Below are 17,535 nucleotides of genomic sequence, written 5' to 3'. Positions count from 1 at the left end.
TTCACGCCATTCTCCTGCCTCAGCCTCCCGAGTAGCTGGGACTACAGGCGCCCACCACCGCGCCCAGCTAATTTTTTGTATTTTTAGTAGAGATGGGGTTTCACTGTGATCTTGATCTCCTGACCTCGTGATCCGCCCGCCTCGGCCTCCCAAAGTGCTGGGATTACAGGCGTGAGCCACCGCGCCCGGCTTATTTATTTTTTTCTTTATTTTTGATACTTATGCACTCCTTAAGGTAGCCACATTTTTTTCCAGTGAACATGGTTTAAATAAAATGTGAGATACTCCCATTACTTTAATGGAATAGAGTTATATCAACTTTTTATTTTTATTTATTTATTTATTTATTTATTTATTTTTTTGAGACAGAGTCTAGTTCTGTCGCCCAGGCTGGAGTGCAGTGGCGCAATCTCGGCTCACTGCAAGCTCCACCTCCCGGGTTCACGCCATTCTCCTGCCTCAGCCTCCCGAGTAGCTGGGACTACAGACGCCCGCCACCACGCCTGGTTAATTTTTTGTGTTTTTAGTAGAGACGGGGTTTCACCGTGTTAGCCAGGATGGTCTCGATCTCCTGACCTCGTGATCCACCCGCCTCGGCCTCCCAAAGTGCTGGGATTACAGGCGTGAGCCACCACGTCCGGCCGAGACAGAGTATTACTCTGTTACTCAGGCTGCAGTGCAGTGGCACGATCCCAGCTCACTGCAATCTCTGCCTCCCAGGTTTAAGCGATTCTCCTGCCCCAGCCTCCCAAGTAGCTGAGATTACAGGCGTGCACTACCACGCCTAGCTAATTTTTTGTATTTTTAGTAGAAATGGGGTTTCACCATGTTGGCCATGTCTCAAACTCCTGACCTCAGGCTATCCACCTGCCTCGGCCTCCCAAAGTGCTGGGATTACAGGTGTGAGCCACCACGCCCAGCCAATTTGACAAATCTTTAATCAACTAACAAAGCAAAAATGAAGGAAACTTAAATTACTAAAATTAGGAATGAAAGAAGAGACACAACTACCAACCTTGCAGAAATAAAAAGGGACTGGGTGCGGTGGCTCATGCCTATAATCCCAGCACTTTGGGAGGCCGAGAGGAGGAGAATTGCTTCAGCCCAGGAGTTCGAGACCAGCCTGGGCAACATGATGAAACCCTATCTCTACAAAAAAATACAAAAATTAGCCAGGCATGATGGTACACACCTGTGGTCCTCGCTACTCAGGAGGCTGAAGTGGGAGGATCACCGGAGCCTAGAAGATTGAGGCTGCAGTGAGTCCTGATAGTACCACTGTACTCCAGCCTGGGCAACAGAGTGAGGTCTGTTGTCGGGAGGAGTGGGGGACGGGCAGAACCCAAACCAAAAAAAAGACATTTAAAGGACTATGAAGGCATACAATAAAAAAAAAATTGTTTGCCAAATAATTAGATAATCTAGATTAAATGTAGAAATTTCTAGAAGGGTACAAACTACTGAAATTGACTCAAGCAGTAATAGAAATCAAAATTAGACCTAAAACAAGTAAAAACATTGAATTACCCTTCCCATCAGAAAAGCCCAGGACGCTTGCTTCACTGCTGAATTCTACCAAATGTTTAAAGAATTTTTACCAATTCTCAAGCAGTTCCAAAAAATAGAAGAGGAGGGAACAACTCATGCCACAAAATCAAGATTACTATATACCAAAACCAAAGACATTGCAAAAAAAGTTAAAGACCAATATTCCTTGTGAATATAGATGCAAAACTCTCTCAACCAATACAGTTGACCCTTGAACAACATGGGTTTGAACTGTGTGGATCCACGTATATGCAGATTTCCTTCTGCCTCTGCCACCTGTGAGATAGCAAGACCAACCTCTCTTCTTCTTCCTCCCCTCAGCCTACTTAACATGAAGACAGTGAAGAAGTTTATAATGATCCCCTTTTACTAAATAAATAGCACATGTATTTTATCTTCCTTATTATTTTACTAATAACATTTTATTTTCTCTAGCTTATCTTATTATAATAATATAATATACATATAATATACAAAATATGTGTAATTGGCAAGGCTTCCAGTCAACAGTAGGCTATTAGTAGTTAAGTTTTGGGTGACTTAAAAATTATACGTGGATTTTCGACTGTGTGGCTGTCAACACCCCAACCCCCATGTTGTTCAAGGATCAACTGTACTAACAAATGAATCCAGCAACATATAAAAGAGAATTATATATATGATAATCAAGCATAGTTTATTTCAAGATATAAAGTTGTTTCAACATACAAAAATCAGTGCAACACATTATATTATCAAATGCAGGAAAAGCATTTGACAACATAGATTTAACACATGACCCAGGAATTCCATCCCTAGATATATACCCAAAAGAAATGAAAACATGCGTTTACACAAAACTGCTCATAAAAAGCAGCATTATTTATAATAGCCAAAAAGTAGAACCAGCCTAAATGTTTGTCAACCAATAAATGGATAAACAAAATGGGATATATCCACACAGGGGAATATTATTCAGCCATAAAAAGGGATGAAGTACTGATACATACTACAATGTGGATGAACATTGAAAACACTGTGTTAAGTGAAAGAAACTAGATACAAAAGACCACATATTACATGATTTGATCTATATGAAATGTCCAGAATAGGCAAATCCATAAAGAAACCAAGTAGAGTAGTGGTTGCTAAAGGCTGAAGGAAAGTGTAATTGGAGGATGACTATTAATGGTTTGGGTGTTTTTCTTTAAATGACAGAAATGTTCTGGAATTAGATGGTGATGATGGTTGCACAACCCTATGAATATACTAAAAACAACTGAATTGTATGCTTTAAAAGGATGAATTTTATAGTATGCAAATTATCAGTAAAAGAAAATGGAATATCTGTAGAGCAAGATGGAAAGATAGTAAAACGTGTACTAAAGAAACATAAAGTCCAACCAAGTAGTGGAAGAAATTATCTAGAATCTTAGGCAGGATTAACACTTCTGTGAGTAGACAGTGAAGTAGGTAATGATAACTTGTATCCAGCAGCAAACAACTCCCTTTGAAGACCGAAGTTTTCAAAGAGTTGTTACAACAACTATTTTTTGAAAGGCTTGTCAATGAGTATCCCCAAAAATTTTGATTGAAAACCAACCCAAGTTCAGGCCGGGCGCAGTGGCTCACGCCTGTAATCCCAGCACTTTGGGAGGCCAAGGCGGGCAGATCACGAGGTCAGGAGATGGAGACCATCCTGGCTAACACGGTGAAACCCCGTCTCTACTAAAAACACAAAAAATTAGCCGGGCGTGGCGGCGGGCGCCTGTAGTCCCAGCTATTCGGGAGGCTGAGGCAGGAGAATGGCGTGAATCTGGGAGGCAAAGCTTGCAGTGAGCCGAGATGGTGCCACTGCACTCAGACCTGGGCGACAGAGCCAGACTCCGTCTCAAAAAAAAAAAAAAAAAAAAAAAAAATTATCCGGGCGTGGTGGCGGGTACCTGTAGTCCCAGCTACTCCGGAGGCTGCGGCAGGAGAATGGCGTGAACCCGGGAGGCGGAGCTTGCAGTGAGCCGAGATCACGCCATGGCAATCTAGCCTGGGCGACAGAGCGAGACTCCGTCTGAAAAAAAGGAAACCAATCCCAACCCAAGTTCAATTAGATGGGGACCTCAAGTTACATGGAATTATAACCCCTTTCATTTGGGATGGCAAATTGTTTCCTTAATGAAAAGGAAGATTTACCTTTTTACTGTAGAAGATTTAACATTAAGAGTATAAAAATGATTAAATAGGCTGGGCGTCATGACTCACGCCTGTAATCCCAGCACTTTGGGAGGCTGAGGCAGGCGGATCACTTGAGGTCAGGAGTTCAACACCAGCCTAGCCAACACGGCAAAAGCCTGTCTCTACTAAAGATACCAAAATTAGCGGGGCATGGCAGTGCACACATATAAGCCCAGCTACTCGGTTGGCTGAGGCACGAGAATCACTTGAACCCGGGAGGCGGAGGTTGCAGCAAGCTGACATGGTGCTATGGCACTCCAGCCTGGGTGACAGAGCAAGACTCTTGTCTCAAAAAAAAATAAAAATAAATAAAAATTAAAGTGATAAAATAACCCCACAGTATTAATACTTTCATTTAAAGTATATGTTACACATAGATCAAACTGGTAGATTCTCTTTGTGATTCTAATTTAGAATGTACCAGAACTTGAGAGTCATTGAATTTATAAAATTCATGGAAAAAAAATTTAAGATTCTCAACCACTTCGGGATGTTTTGATTGTTAAACAGCCGAAATGCTTAAAAAGAAAACTGACTATATTAAACTTACAAATGGAATTATAAAATGAAGTTAAAAATGAACTTAGTTTATAAACGGACCTAAAGAGTATTCAAAGTCACCATAAATGTAATTGTTAAAATTGAATAGCTATGTAGATAGAATATTAAATTTTTTGTTGTTGTTTTGTGTTTTGTTTGTTTGTTTGTTTTGTTTTTGAGGCGGAGTCTTGCTCTGTCGCCCAGGCTGGAGTGCAGTGGCCGGATCTCGGCTCACTGCAAGCTGCGCCTCCCGGGTTCACGCCATTCTGCTGCCTCAGCCTCCGGGGTAGCTGGGACTACAGGCGCCCGCCACCTCGCCCGGCTAGTTTTTTGTATTTCTTAGTAGAGACGGGGTTTCACAGTGTTAGCCAGGATGGTCTCGATTTCCTGACCTCGTGATCCGCCCGTCTCGGCCTCCCAAAGTGCTGGGATTACAGGCTTGAGCCACCGCGCCTGGCAGAATATTAAAATTTTTAAGTGTAACATAAAAACTTGAGGAAAAGCTAGGCTTCAGATGTTGTAAATTTAACAAACTGTATATTCCTTTTCAAAACTGCAAAGTAACAATAACTAATTGCTGTACAGCAAAAGTCATCCTCAAGGGCACCAAAAGCCTCAAACTAACAGGTCACTGATCACATACCTAATGGGGAGCAGTACTAGGGGAGTTGGTAAGAAAACTTCCTGTGCCCTGGCTTGTTCTTGTGGTCTTTAACAAGTCTCTACATACAGGAAAGAAACACAGGCTAAACACAGAGAGGAAATAAAATATGGCTTTCTTTAATGAGAGATGACCCTGCTGCCGGCTTGGCTACAATTCAAAGCATCTGAAGTCGTAACTGGAGCCCGGCCAAGTTGGAAAACCCAAATCCTCTGTCCCACTAAAGTGTGAACTAAAGCAGGGAAGAGGAAATGTAGCAATTTGAGGTCAAACTGAGGCACAGAAAGCCTGATGCCCCAGGCTCCTCCCAAGCACTCCTTGGGCCTCCCTGCTAGAAAAAGCAGAAGGCTACAGAATGCTTTAGGCCAGGGGTTGACTTTTTATTTTCTGTAAAGGGCTAGGTAGTAAATATTCTAGGCCGTGTGGGACATACCATCTCTGTGGCAATTACTCAACTTTGCCACTATAGCATGAAAGCAGCCATAGATAATACTTTAAGTAAAGGAGTATGCTGAGTTCTAATGAAACTTTATTTACAGGGAATTTATGGTGCCTGGGTGATGGGGAGGCAGCCAACAATGGCCTCTGCGACTAAGACACCTTCTATATAATTCAAAAGTTGCTTCTATATAATAAGCGATTCCCTTGAGGTGATAGGAGGACGTCAGCTTGTTCTTAAAAGATGAGAGAGTATTTATAGGCTGATCCTTTCCACCTGTGGATGGAGGGGCCTTGGGTTGGAAGCCGTCATTGGAGCAAAGGGCTGGATGCAGGAACCCCTCAGGCTGTAGAGGGCCTGATAGAATAACTGGAGTAGAGAAGGGTACAGATATGGGAATACTGGATGTCTTTCATTAGTCCCTGAAGGCAAGAAGCACCCATATATGACTGTGCCTCTCACAGTGGTTATCTACAAGTAAGCTTTTTGGATAGAAGAATAAAACAAGCCCCTAAGGTATACCAAAAATAATAATCAAAAGAAAAAAGACATGTTTGCTCTATACTTCCTGGTAGTCAGATTAAGCAAAAACGAGAATGTTTTCCAGATCCTAGGTCCTACCACCAAAGCTAATGGGATCATTTTGTTTGGCTATTCTGGGACATACTGAGTTCTCCCATGCATTGGAAGACTGGGTTTCTACACAATTATTGTCACAACAAATAACATCCTATACATAGCAGAGGTTACTGACTGGGGAAGAAGATTTATAGTAAAAGCGAGGCTCAATTACAGGTGATTACCTGCAGTTATTTGTCTGGTTTTTAATTATTCAGGTAGGCTGCACTGAACTTTAGTATCCTTAAGAAAGAAGCATCTTATGAGAACTATACTTTTATACTTACTGTCTTTTTGAAATAAATATGCACTCCCAAAGTAATATTGTGATATTAGTTAACATCAAGTCATCATTTTCAGGTCCTTATTAAGCACTCAGTAAAAAGTAAATAATATCCATTCTGTGTTATAATATTTGGGGGACTGTGGCAAATTGGTTTTTTATTTGTATCATTTATTTCTGCCTTGAATGACATATTTAGTACCTTTCTAAGGATTTCAAAATCCTGCAATGAAAAGAGGAACAGCTGGTGCTGCTCTCTAAACTAACCTTTCTTTGAACAAGCTGCCAAGAATGCACTCTGAAGAATCTTAATGATGCCCTGCCACTTTATCTTCAGACCCTGTCCTGAAGCCATGGCGTGGGCATGGCTTTCTCTGACTTTGTTGAAGGTTACCCAGTTAAGCCGGCTTCATGAGCCTCTGTAATGAAGGCAGCAAAGCTGGAGGGCCCTTTTGCAAATACACATACAAGATGTATACACTCAGTAGTGTGATGGTAAATGTAGCTTTTTTGTTGTTGTTGTTGTTTTTGTTTTTTTGAGATGGAGTCTGGCTTTGTTGCCCAGGCTGGAGTGCAGTGGTGCGATCTCGGCTCACTGCAAGCTCGCCTCCCAGATTCATGCCATTCTCCTGCCTCAGCCTCCCGAGTAGCTGGGACTACAGGCGCCCGCCACTGCACCCGGCTAATTTTTTTGTATTTTTAGTAGAGACAGGGTTTCACCATGTTAGCCATCTGCCCGCCTCGGCCTCCCAAAGTGCTGAGATTACAGGCGTGAGCCACCATGCCCAGCCTAAATGTAATTCTTTAAAAAGAAAAACAGTCCTGATTTGTTGTACTTGCAGGTTTCTGTGGTATAAATACTCAAACCATGGCCACGTTCATGACTTGTACAATTTGACATCCGTGTACCTGGAGTTGGAAGGAGAATGCACACAATCAGCTATTACCAGCCCTATATCAGTGGACCCCACTATACCACTGAGAAAAATTTCAATGCAAGTATTTTCCCCCAATGTGACATGTTCACACAATAGGTCTATCTACTCTAGTGATTGAAGAAAGGTGCTAGGACATAGACAAGGAAAGTCCCATTCTCTTTGTAACAGTCATGGAAAAGGTCTTACAAAATTTTGCCTCCATTCAGTCTCTCTTGGCATCCTATTAATTGGAGCAAGACCATACTTTTACCAGAGAGTTTAAAACCAGTATAGGCAGGGCACAGTAGCTCATACCTGTAATTCCAGCATTTTGGAACCCAAGGCAGGCGGATCACTTACAGCCAGGAGTTCAAGACCAGCCTGAAAAAAATGAGATAATGTCTCTACAAAAAATAAAAAATAAATTAGCTGGGCATGGTGGCACACTCCTGTAGTCCCAGCTACTTAGGAGACTCAGATGGGAGGATTGCCTGAGCCCAGGGGTTCGAAGCTGAAGTGAGCTATGATTGTGCCACTGCACTCTAGCCTGGGCGACAGAGCAAGGGCCTATTTCTTAAATTAAAAAAAAAAAAGTAATAATAATAATAAATAACAGAGCAATGTGAATCCATCTCAAAACCATGATTCCTATAGATCTCTGAAAAATACAGGCTATGCAATGGACACTGTATTTAAACTTACAAGAAAGCAGTAATAGCTGCACGTGGTTCGAGACAGTTAACAGTCAGGTTCTCTTGTATCATCTTCCAGCTTTCCCTTCTCCCTGTCACATCCCACAATTGTACTTCTTTTTCCTGGCCTTTTGTATTTGGTTTGAGATCTCACTCAGTCATCTTCATTAGCTGACTTATCACTATCAGTTTGAAGGAGCTAAAGTTGTCAGCCTAGACTCCTTCATGAGACCTGGTTCCTTTTCCAGAGATGGAGAAAGAATGTGCCTTTATTTTTGAAGTTTATTTTAACAGTCTTCTATCCAGATACTTTTTATTCAAATTGAGTTCTGTGATTTAAGAACTAGTCTAAGTAATCATATCCCTCTTTATTGGAATCCATTGCTTTTCTGCCTTCCAGTGGAAGTAAGTCCAAGTGCTATAAATAAGTGAAAAAGCCCTTAGTAAACTGTGCAGTATTAAACAGTCTTTTATGATCACTAAAAAGCCCAGGGGGGAAAACCTTGTACTCTTATAATACAAATGATGAGGACAGTGCTCTTCTCAGGCCATTGCGGTTGTTGTTTTGTTTTCGGTTTGCAGCTTCCTGTCCTCAGTGGAGCCCTATTTGTTGGCACCTGGGGTGCTGGCACCCAAGCTGCCTTCCCACACTCTCCACAGTCTCGTTCAGGACAGAGCAGCTGAGTGAATGAAGTTATGGGAAGCCAACTTTTAGGTCAAAACTTTCCAAAGCTCCTTAGATAGATCCCGACCCCACCACAACTGCCTCGCAGGCTTTAGAAGGGTCAGTTATAATCCACTAGTTTTTCACAGAGGGAACATAGGCATTGTGTGTAGCGGGGCATCTGGGGGAGAGTGGGAAAGCAGATATCCAGCTGCCATCTCCAGTGGTGACTATGCAGAAAAAATAAGCTAATGGCCCCATTCAGGGTGAGAGGTACCTGTATTTCACATGGCAAGAGCAGCAGTTCCCAACGGGCAGGACCCCCCAGGGAATGTGTTGGGCTTGGGAGGGTGCAGGTTGTTTTCAGTTTTAGCAATGACTGGTTGTTGCCAATGGCATTTAACTCAGTAGAACTAGGGGTGGTGTATTCTATGATGCAGAGCAGAGTCCCACGCAGTAAGGAACCGTCACACACCCTGGCTCTCCATGTCTCGCAACACGTTCTTGTGGGTCAAAGCTCTGTTTATAAATATCTGAGCTGAGAACCTGACTCTCTTTCACACACAAACACTAAGTAAACCCTTCCTGGTCTGCTCTGTCCCCCTGCTCCCCAGAGTGCTTACAGGAAAACTAGGTCAACTCTGGGCACACACTACTGGTTTAATAACAAACAGAGGAAAAACAAGCAGCCTACCATTAGAAATAAAATGAAGTTTGCAGGTTTTTAAAAAGGAAAGACCTGTTGTTGAAGTTCAAAACTGTTCACATGCCTTCTAGACATTTAGTCACACCAAATTGGCAAGAACTGAAAGTCAAAATTTTGAATCTCAAGTGAGGGCATGATAGGGAAATCAGAGAGCATCATTACCCCATTAGAGATCCTGGAACTAGGAAAGGATGATACTGTGATTTCACTACTCAAGAAAACAGAAAGGACATCTCCTACCCAATGAGTGGGTCTCTGGTGCTATGTAACGTCTCTCAGGTTTAACAGCTGCTACAAACATTAGCAGCAGTGAGATGGTGCCGAGTTGTCTCTGTTATATTGGGACTTTACAGTAAACGCGATGTGTGAATAATGGAATGCAGTCATGCCAATCAGCCAGCAGTGGCATGAGTGGAGAAAGTCTCTGGTGACAGGGCTAAAATAGGTTGGCTGCTGGTGGTAGCTTTGTTTTCCTATCTCTAGGGTGGACACATGGCTACTAATAAATGCCCACTCTCTGTGGCTATCCTGAAAATAGCTAAATGACCACAGGTTGTCAGACAGCTGTATTCTGATGTCATTCTCCCAAGTGCCGTCTCCAAAGGCCAATGTGAAACAATCACTATCTCCTTATTCAAGAAGTTTTCACTTAACCATGCTAGTTCAGCAACAGATAAAGTAGTCAAAAGACTTAGGTTCATGTTCTCTTCAGTCATTTTTAAAATGTTCATTTTGATAAGTAAATGACCTTAAAAAAATGTATGTCCATCATAAAAAATAGATCCTTGCATCACAGGCAGTTTTTTTTTTTTAAACCTTAATAATAATGTCAGATGTTAAGTATATGACTTACGTTGTTCAAAGTTAAACACTATTCTTTAAAATGTATACATCAACATATATAAAGACAAAAAAGCAATGGTGAACAATTCAAATGTGACTGTAATTGTTACTGTAATAATATAGGGAAAGTAAAATTTGAAGTTCAGATCAGATCAATGTAAGATAACAAAATAAAAACGTTATCCTAGGCCAGGCATGGCGGCTCGAGCCTGTAATCCCAGCACTTTGGAAGGCCAAGGTGGGCAGATTGTCCTGAGGTCAGAGTTCGAGACCAGCCTGGCCAACATGGTAAAACCCCGTCTCTACTAAAAATACGGAAATTAGCTGAGCCTGGTGGCAGGCACCTGTAATCTCAGCTCCTTGGGAAGCTGAGACAGGAGAATCATTTGAACCCAGGAGGCAGAGGTTGCATTGAGCCGAGACTGCTCCATTGCACTTCAGCCTGGGCAACAAGAGTGAAACTGTCAAAAAAAAAAAAAAAAGTTATGCTAAAAAAAAGTCAGAATTAGAACATAAAGTCCTCATCTTCTCCTCTCTGTACCACAGTATTTGTTTTTAGAAACATGAAATTCCAAGTAATGAAAAGCTAATAGATGTCCCAGCAACAGTCACTCACTGTACTTAAATATTAGTGAAATGACAAAACTTGTTTATAAATTGATATCATAAATGTAGAGTTGTGTGGAATCCTGTGGATGCCAGTGGAGTGAATATGGCAGCATTAGATGCCCACTTAGGTTATGGATCTGAAAATCTCGAGTTACCCAGCCATATTTGTCAGCTTAACACCACCGGGCCCCTTTGTCTGATGACCACTCTGTCACTGTAACCTCCACTTCATTCTCATGTTTAGTATTCAGCAGGAACAACTTCTGAAGCATGTCTACCTTTAGACATCTGTATTATCCTCCATGTGTGCCTGTGTGATAGACTATATTTTCAGTTGCCTAGAAACCAACCTTTAACAGACAGCTGAACTTCACTGTTTTATGTCTGGTAGGTATTGTAAAATATCACATGTTACTGATATACTTTGTGATTATTTTAATCCAACATTGTTTTCAAATTAACTGTAAATATGCTACCAGGATCAATTCTGTATGATTTTTAAATTAACCACTCAGAGGAAGTATTGTTAATGAGATGCCTTCCTGTTATTATTATCAATTATTATTTTAATATTATTGAATTTCTTGTGACCAGCCCTCTTCTCAGTCATTAGCAATACTTAAAATGCTGTCCTTTTGGATTTGGGTTTATAAAATGTAGCAAGGGCACAACTTCCTTTATGTAGTAGATTTTGGATGTTGCATACTTCAGCTGATGGGAAGCATTATTGATCAAATACTAGATTGCATCGTAAGCACAGTGGTCCCAATTTCTGAGCTCGGTGATACAACCTGCAGCCTTACTTTGTGGCAGAAGCAACAAGATCAACAGCTCTGATTTTCAGTTCTTTGGAGCAGCCCCCACCTCCTTCTAAGGGTGGACTTAGCCAGGGTTCCCTACCAGTCCCTCCTCCCTACTCTTTTTTCCCCTGTTGGCCAATGGCCCCCTGTTCAGCTAACTGGCACTTCTTCCCTCTGCAGGGTTGGGTTGGTCCCTGATACTGGTCTTTGCACCAGGAATTTCAGATTGTCTTGGATGTCAATTGTTTTCAGTGCCCTAAAGAAAACAAGCTAAAAGAATGGAGTTTGTGTTTTCAGTAAGCAAGAATTCTCTTAAAGCTGGGCATGGTAGCTCACGCCTATAATCCCAACACTTTTGGAAGCTGAGGTGGCAGAAGCCCCTGAGCTTAGGAGTTCAAGACCACCCTAGGCAACACGGTTAGACCCCACCTCTACAGACGATTTTTTAAAAATTATCCCGGTGTTGTGGCATGCACCTGTGGTCCCAGCTACTCGGGAGACTAAGGCGGGAGAATCGCCCAAGCCTGGGAGGTGCAGGCTGCAGTGAGCTGTGTTCATACCATTGCACTCCAGCCTGGGTGACAGAGTGAGACCCTATCTTAAAAAAAAAAAAAAAGAAAAGAAAAAGAAAAAAGAATCCTCCTAACATGATTTATAAAATACCTTGGGCAAAAAATTGTTCTGAAGTTGTGTTCCCATTTTCTGATCTGCAAATGAGATGCTCATAATCTTCAGAATCAGAATTAATGAGGATCTTGTAATTCTCACAGGTTTTTTTTGAAAGTTAGTGTTTATTACGAACTTGCGGACATTGATAAGAAGGCTTTTTGGACACACTTGAACTATAAAATGTTAGCATATTTCTGGTTCCTAAATTAGCATAACAGCTTAATATTTCTTATATAGAGAGAGAGATGTCTTCTGGCTTATATGAAAAAATGTACAAACATATTAAACCAATTTGGATGGCATATCTCTACTGTCAACAAACAGTAGTCTGCACTGGTATTGGCAAAATAAAACCGTATTTGAGAATGGCATTTAAAGTGGAGATACTTTTTTTTCTAGGTCAAGTATTGACTAAGGTAAGACACTGGAATTTTTCATGACATATGAGATTGAATGAAATTTGCTAGCCAAGAGCATCTTTGAACAGTGTCTCCTTTGATGTTGCTACTGACTGTGTTTGATGTTATGTAAAACCTTGCTGGGCAATAAATATAATGTTCTAGTTTTGTATGATACAGTGTGTATGAGTGGGGAGCTTCCTGAATTTTGTGTTTGATGATACCTTTTGAGAGAAGATCATCAATACTTCTAGAAGCCATAATAATTTGCTATTTATTCACAGCCAGGAATTGGTAATACTAAATGCCATTAGTCAATATGCTGGCCAATATAGTAAGAGTGACTTGTGACTTTTTTTTTTTTTTTTTTTTTTTTTTTTTTTATTTTATTTTATTTTGAGACAGAGTCTCGCTCTGTCGCCCAGGCTGTAGTGCAGTGGCACAATCTCGGCTCACTGCAAGCTCCACCTCCCAGGTTCATGCCATTCTCCTGCCTCAGACTCCCAAGTAGCTGGGACTACAGGCGCCCACCACCACGCCCGGCTAAATTTTTTGTATATTTTTTAGTAGAGATAGGGTTTCACCCTGTTAGCCAGGATGGTCTCGATCTTCTGACCTCGTGATCCACCTGCCTCGGCCTCCCAAAATGCTGGGATTACAGGCATGAGCCACCACACCCGGCCGACTGGTTATTAATTGAACAGGTTTTTAAGCACATACCTGTTATAAGTTCTTGCTTTTTCCGTCCCAGAAAATTCAGGACTGAAAAAGAAAAAAAAAAAGAAAAAACTAGAAGATTGTATTCATATATGTAAATTTATGTAAGTTTGTATATACATATAAACATACATACACGCAGTTTCTATCCTTTCCTAGAAAACACGCTATCATGTCCCAGAAGCACATACTAGAAATTTAAGAGAGAAAGAGAAAAAGATTATTTAAATTAGATTTTTGTTGTGTTATGTGCTTGATGGTCAAAATAATTGAGTCTTGAGTAATCAATACAGTACATACTGTAAGTCGTCACCAATTTAATAAGTCGGCAAGGTGAGCTAGTGAAAGCTACTCTGCTAATTATTTTGATTAAATTGAATCTTTTGGTATCTGCAGTGTATCTTACCTGGTGCCATAGTGCAAATAATTTTTTCTCCGACTTCATCAGACCTCCCATGCTGCTAAATGTATGGGTGGAATGGTGGCTTGCATGCAGATCCTTCACCTCTAAAGAAAACACTCCCAGGTCACAATATCTAACCCACATTATAACAACAGCTGTGAACAGACATCCACACTGCAAAGTCGTAGGCATCACAGTTCGTATAAATTTCGCCTTAAAATTCCCCTACTTTATCCCTCAGAATTTTGATATGAGAAAGTTTCTGATATAATTAATAACCTATTTATCTTTATTTTTTCCTCTTAAGATCAAAAAATATTTTGAACTTGAACCACTTGCACGTGGAAAACGCTGGATTCTGCAGCCCTGCTCACTGGACGACATGGATGCACTGAAAGACAGCTTCTCTCAGCTGATTAATTTGTTAGAAGAAAAAGACCATGAAGCTATAAGAATGTGAAATCTGACAAAGAAAACAGGCTCCCAAAGGCCTTGAACCTACCATGTTAGTTTCTCATTTTAATTTTATTTTGGTATCAAGACTATATTGGCTTCAGTATCTATTTTTCTCTGGTCATTTCAGACTCTTATCTCTCTATTAAAGTGAATATTCTGTAGATCAGATGAATTATCATCGGCATTAACGTCAAGTACACACTACTGAGAGAGAATTTATTCTCTGTTTACCACTAATTATCTTCACCGCATGTCTCTTCCTTCTGTTGTTCTAAGCATCTCTTCTATACTCTATGCTAAAACGGATGGAATTCATGGCTTATGGAAATCAAATCCCTTTTGAAGAACTCAAAAAGACTCACAAGACCTTGATCATTTTCTCTGGGTTTGGGAGTGGAGTATTATGTGACTGGGACTCCACAAAATATGTATATTATTTTCAAGATCACTTGGGGGTTTTGTTTTATTTTATCTTACTTTTATTATTATCATTATTATTTTTTGTATACTGAACTTAAAGACTATGAGAGAAAAGTGAGCATCAAAAACTTAATTAATCCCCTTATCAGGAAGGAATATCCTGCCATAGTAAAATTAGCTCTGAAGAGCTTAAAGACAAGTTGCATAATGTTTTCTTGATTACATCTGAAGTCTCCTCTCTTTGAAGAGCAAAGACATTGTTTCCGTTTCTGAGAGCAGTTAGAGGAAACTTAGGTACAATGCATGCATCACAGACTGCATTTGACTGAGTGGAGTCTTCAAATATTTTTTAATGGAAAGATGAGCCTGCATAAAGTCAAGCTGCAATGTAACATAGATATCTTTTTCTAAAAACTTCAAGTGTTTGATTAAAATAGAGAAAATAATTTTTAAAATAATAGATAAAAATTTTAAAAACAGCCAGAAAAAGTATAATTTATACTGGTTAGGGTTTAAGCTGGCATGGATTTGACAAAGATAACAAAGACAGAATCATCTATATATTCATTCATTACATGCTACTATAGTTTATTGGAGTCTGTTAATGCCTTCTAGTAGTTAAAGGTTTATCAGTATCTCTATTATAAACCTCTATTTTCAGGGGTTTCAATGTGCCCTTAAAATTGTGCTGGGGCTGCAGCAAGTAAATAATATTAGGACTCAGATTCAGTCTTTGGAACTAGCTTTTTTCCATTTAATTTAAATTATAAAATTGCATAGGGATAAATGTACAGTTTTGCTAAGGTTTAGCACCTTTGATCTTTTCTAAATCAGGAAAAAAATCTATGCATATTGAGGTTCATAGATGAAATATTCTTTGGCATACTTTGTAAACTTTGACCACTTAAAATACTAAGTGGCCAAATGATTTAAAAAAAAAAAACAAACTGCTCCCTACACGAGTGATAAAAACATGTTTGTAACTTTTAAGTAAAATAGACTGATACCCAAATACCACAGACTCACACTGTATTATAGAATGACATAATACCTGGTAATTCTCCAAAAGATAGACTTCAGACCCTTAATGCCATTTAAATATAGTTTTTGTGGTTTAATCTTGTGAGTAGATTGTAATGAAATCATTACCTTTGAAACATCAAACACTTCTTTAAGCTTTTTTTTTTTAATGCCATGAATCAGGAAGGATCCATAGTGATTCATATACAATTTTGTCTGCAGCATCCTTGAATATTTTTAACACTGTGTAATCCGTGAGCAGCACAAAACTTTTATTCTGATGACCAGTTAACACAATTCCTGTTTTTATTTTGTCCTGTTGTGCTCACCTTCTATGAGAAATAAATGATTATTAGGCCTTGCTTTCCCTGCAAGTTCATTAAATGTAGAATGTTGTCTTTTTAAGGCACCGTGGCTGAGTGCTCCTAAGCCATCTGTTAAATGACTTCCCGTGGTCTGTGTGTGTGTGTGTTCATGTGTGCGCCAGTGATGGGCCTCTCCTCAGACCCACGACTGTCTGCAGCGTCTCAGCCGTCAGAATGAAAACATTATCAATCAGTACCCAACAACAGCTGTTTTTGACAAGTTTCTGTCTGACGCCTAATGCTTTACAACTGTCAATAAGGCTCCCTCTTTGTCTAGCAGGTCGGAGCTCGCCGTCTTGCTGCTTCCGCGAGGCATCCTGTCCTTGTAACCCTAGAATTTGCCATGTTTTGGAAATCCACGTGGGGGTGGGGTGGGGCCTGAAAGGGTGGGGATGGGTGGGTAGGTGGGGGGGGGGGCGGTGGGATGGCTGGGGGTGGGAGTGTAAGTCCTATTCCTACTTTCATGTAAAGTGCCACAGGTGTCTTGGTTTGCATATTCAAATATTATACACGAAAAACAGTCTGTTATGTATTTCTTCACCTAGCTTCTTGTTACATTTATGGACATTTCCAGTTTTTGTACCTTCTTAGCTAAAGCAGTTGCCTTTTTGTAATGGCAATTAATTTATATGGTAAAACTTTGTATCCACTGTAGTTGACAGTATTGGTTGCTAATTAACTGCCATATTGCCCTGTCTTTCAATTAAAAAATACTGTACCTGTACTTAAAGGCTAACAGATTCATGTGGACATTTACCAGGCAAGACCAGCTTGTATTGTCCATGATTTCTATGATTTCCACTATCTTCAAATGAAAAATAAACGCTGAATAGAATTGATGTTTTCAGACTAACTCCTTTCAGCTTTAGCGTTTGGGAGTCCCAGATTTCCGTTTACGTTTGTGTTGCCTGTTTGTCTCCAAAATAAGTTCTGCTGCTCTTGGGCCAAAACAAATGATTAATTCGCATTTCCTTTGAAGCCATTGTGAAAACCTTAAAAGAAAAAAACCAAACAAAACAAGAAGCAAGTATCTTTTCCAGTTGGTTTGTCTTCAGCAGCAATTTACTCTCATGGAAGCTGTTCCTTCGGAGTGTGTGAACAGTCCCAAGATACTATTATAAAACACCATCCTTCAATCAAAGGATTATTTTATAATATTTGCTGTTAACTAGAGTAGCAAAGTTTGGTGCAATGAATTATTTCATTTAATGGTGATTGATGCTGTTGTTAAGAAATATTTTTAAGTGACTCAAGAGAAAATACTGTGCATTTACAGATCCGTCCTTAAGGATGAAAGTATAAAAAAAGACAGTAAGAAAGAAAAATCAAGTGGTAGATAGACGGAAGAAGAGAGAAAGAAAAAGAAAAAAAAATACATAATTGAAAATGAAAAACCTAAATCCCAGCTTTTGCTTGCTCCCAATTGCAACATTATCATCACTTAGTATTTGAGTACACAGAGAGTTTGCAACGTTTCACTTCTAAGCTGGGATCTAACCTTCATTCCTAGGTTTATTTCTAGGGTAGGCAATTAGCAGTTATCAACTTCCTAAGCATCT

General features: G+C 40.1%; 1 protein-coding gene across 3 annotated transcripts in view; it reads left to right on the top strand.

Moving 5' to 3' along the window:
- The window catches only part of ARL15 (ADP ribosylation factor like GTPase 15), a 394,521-nt gene extending 377,706 nt beyond the window's left edge, over window positions 1-16,815 (top strand). For 2 of the 3 annotated variants that reach the window (XM_017959531.3, XM_021939361.2), the window contains exon 5: window positions 14,023-15,968. In XM_017959531.3, the coding sequence (XP_017815020.1) occupies window positions 14,023-14,175 (153 nt within the window). In that variant the 3' untranslated portion in view covers window positions 14,176-15,968. Of the gene's footprint in view, window positions 1-14,022 lie in introns of all 3 variants that reach the window. The other variant, XM_017959539.3, reaches the window with a different exon arrangement.
- The last annotated feature ends 720 nt before the right edge of the window (window positions 16,816-17,535 follow it).

This window comes from Papio anubis, chromosome 5 (genome assembly GCF_008728515.1).
Source record: "Papio anubis isolate 15944 chromosome 5, Panubis1.0, whole genome shotgun sequence".
NCBI lineage: Eukaryota > Metazoa > Chordata > Mammalia > Primates > Cercopithecidae > Papio > Papio anubis.
Note: the sequence above shows the minus strand (reverse complement) of the source record. Positions and strands in the feature narration are given on the sequence as shown.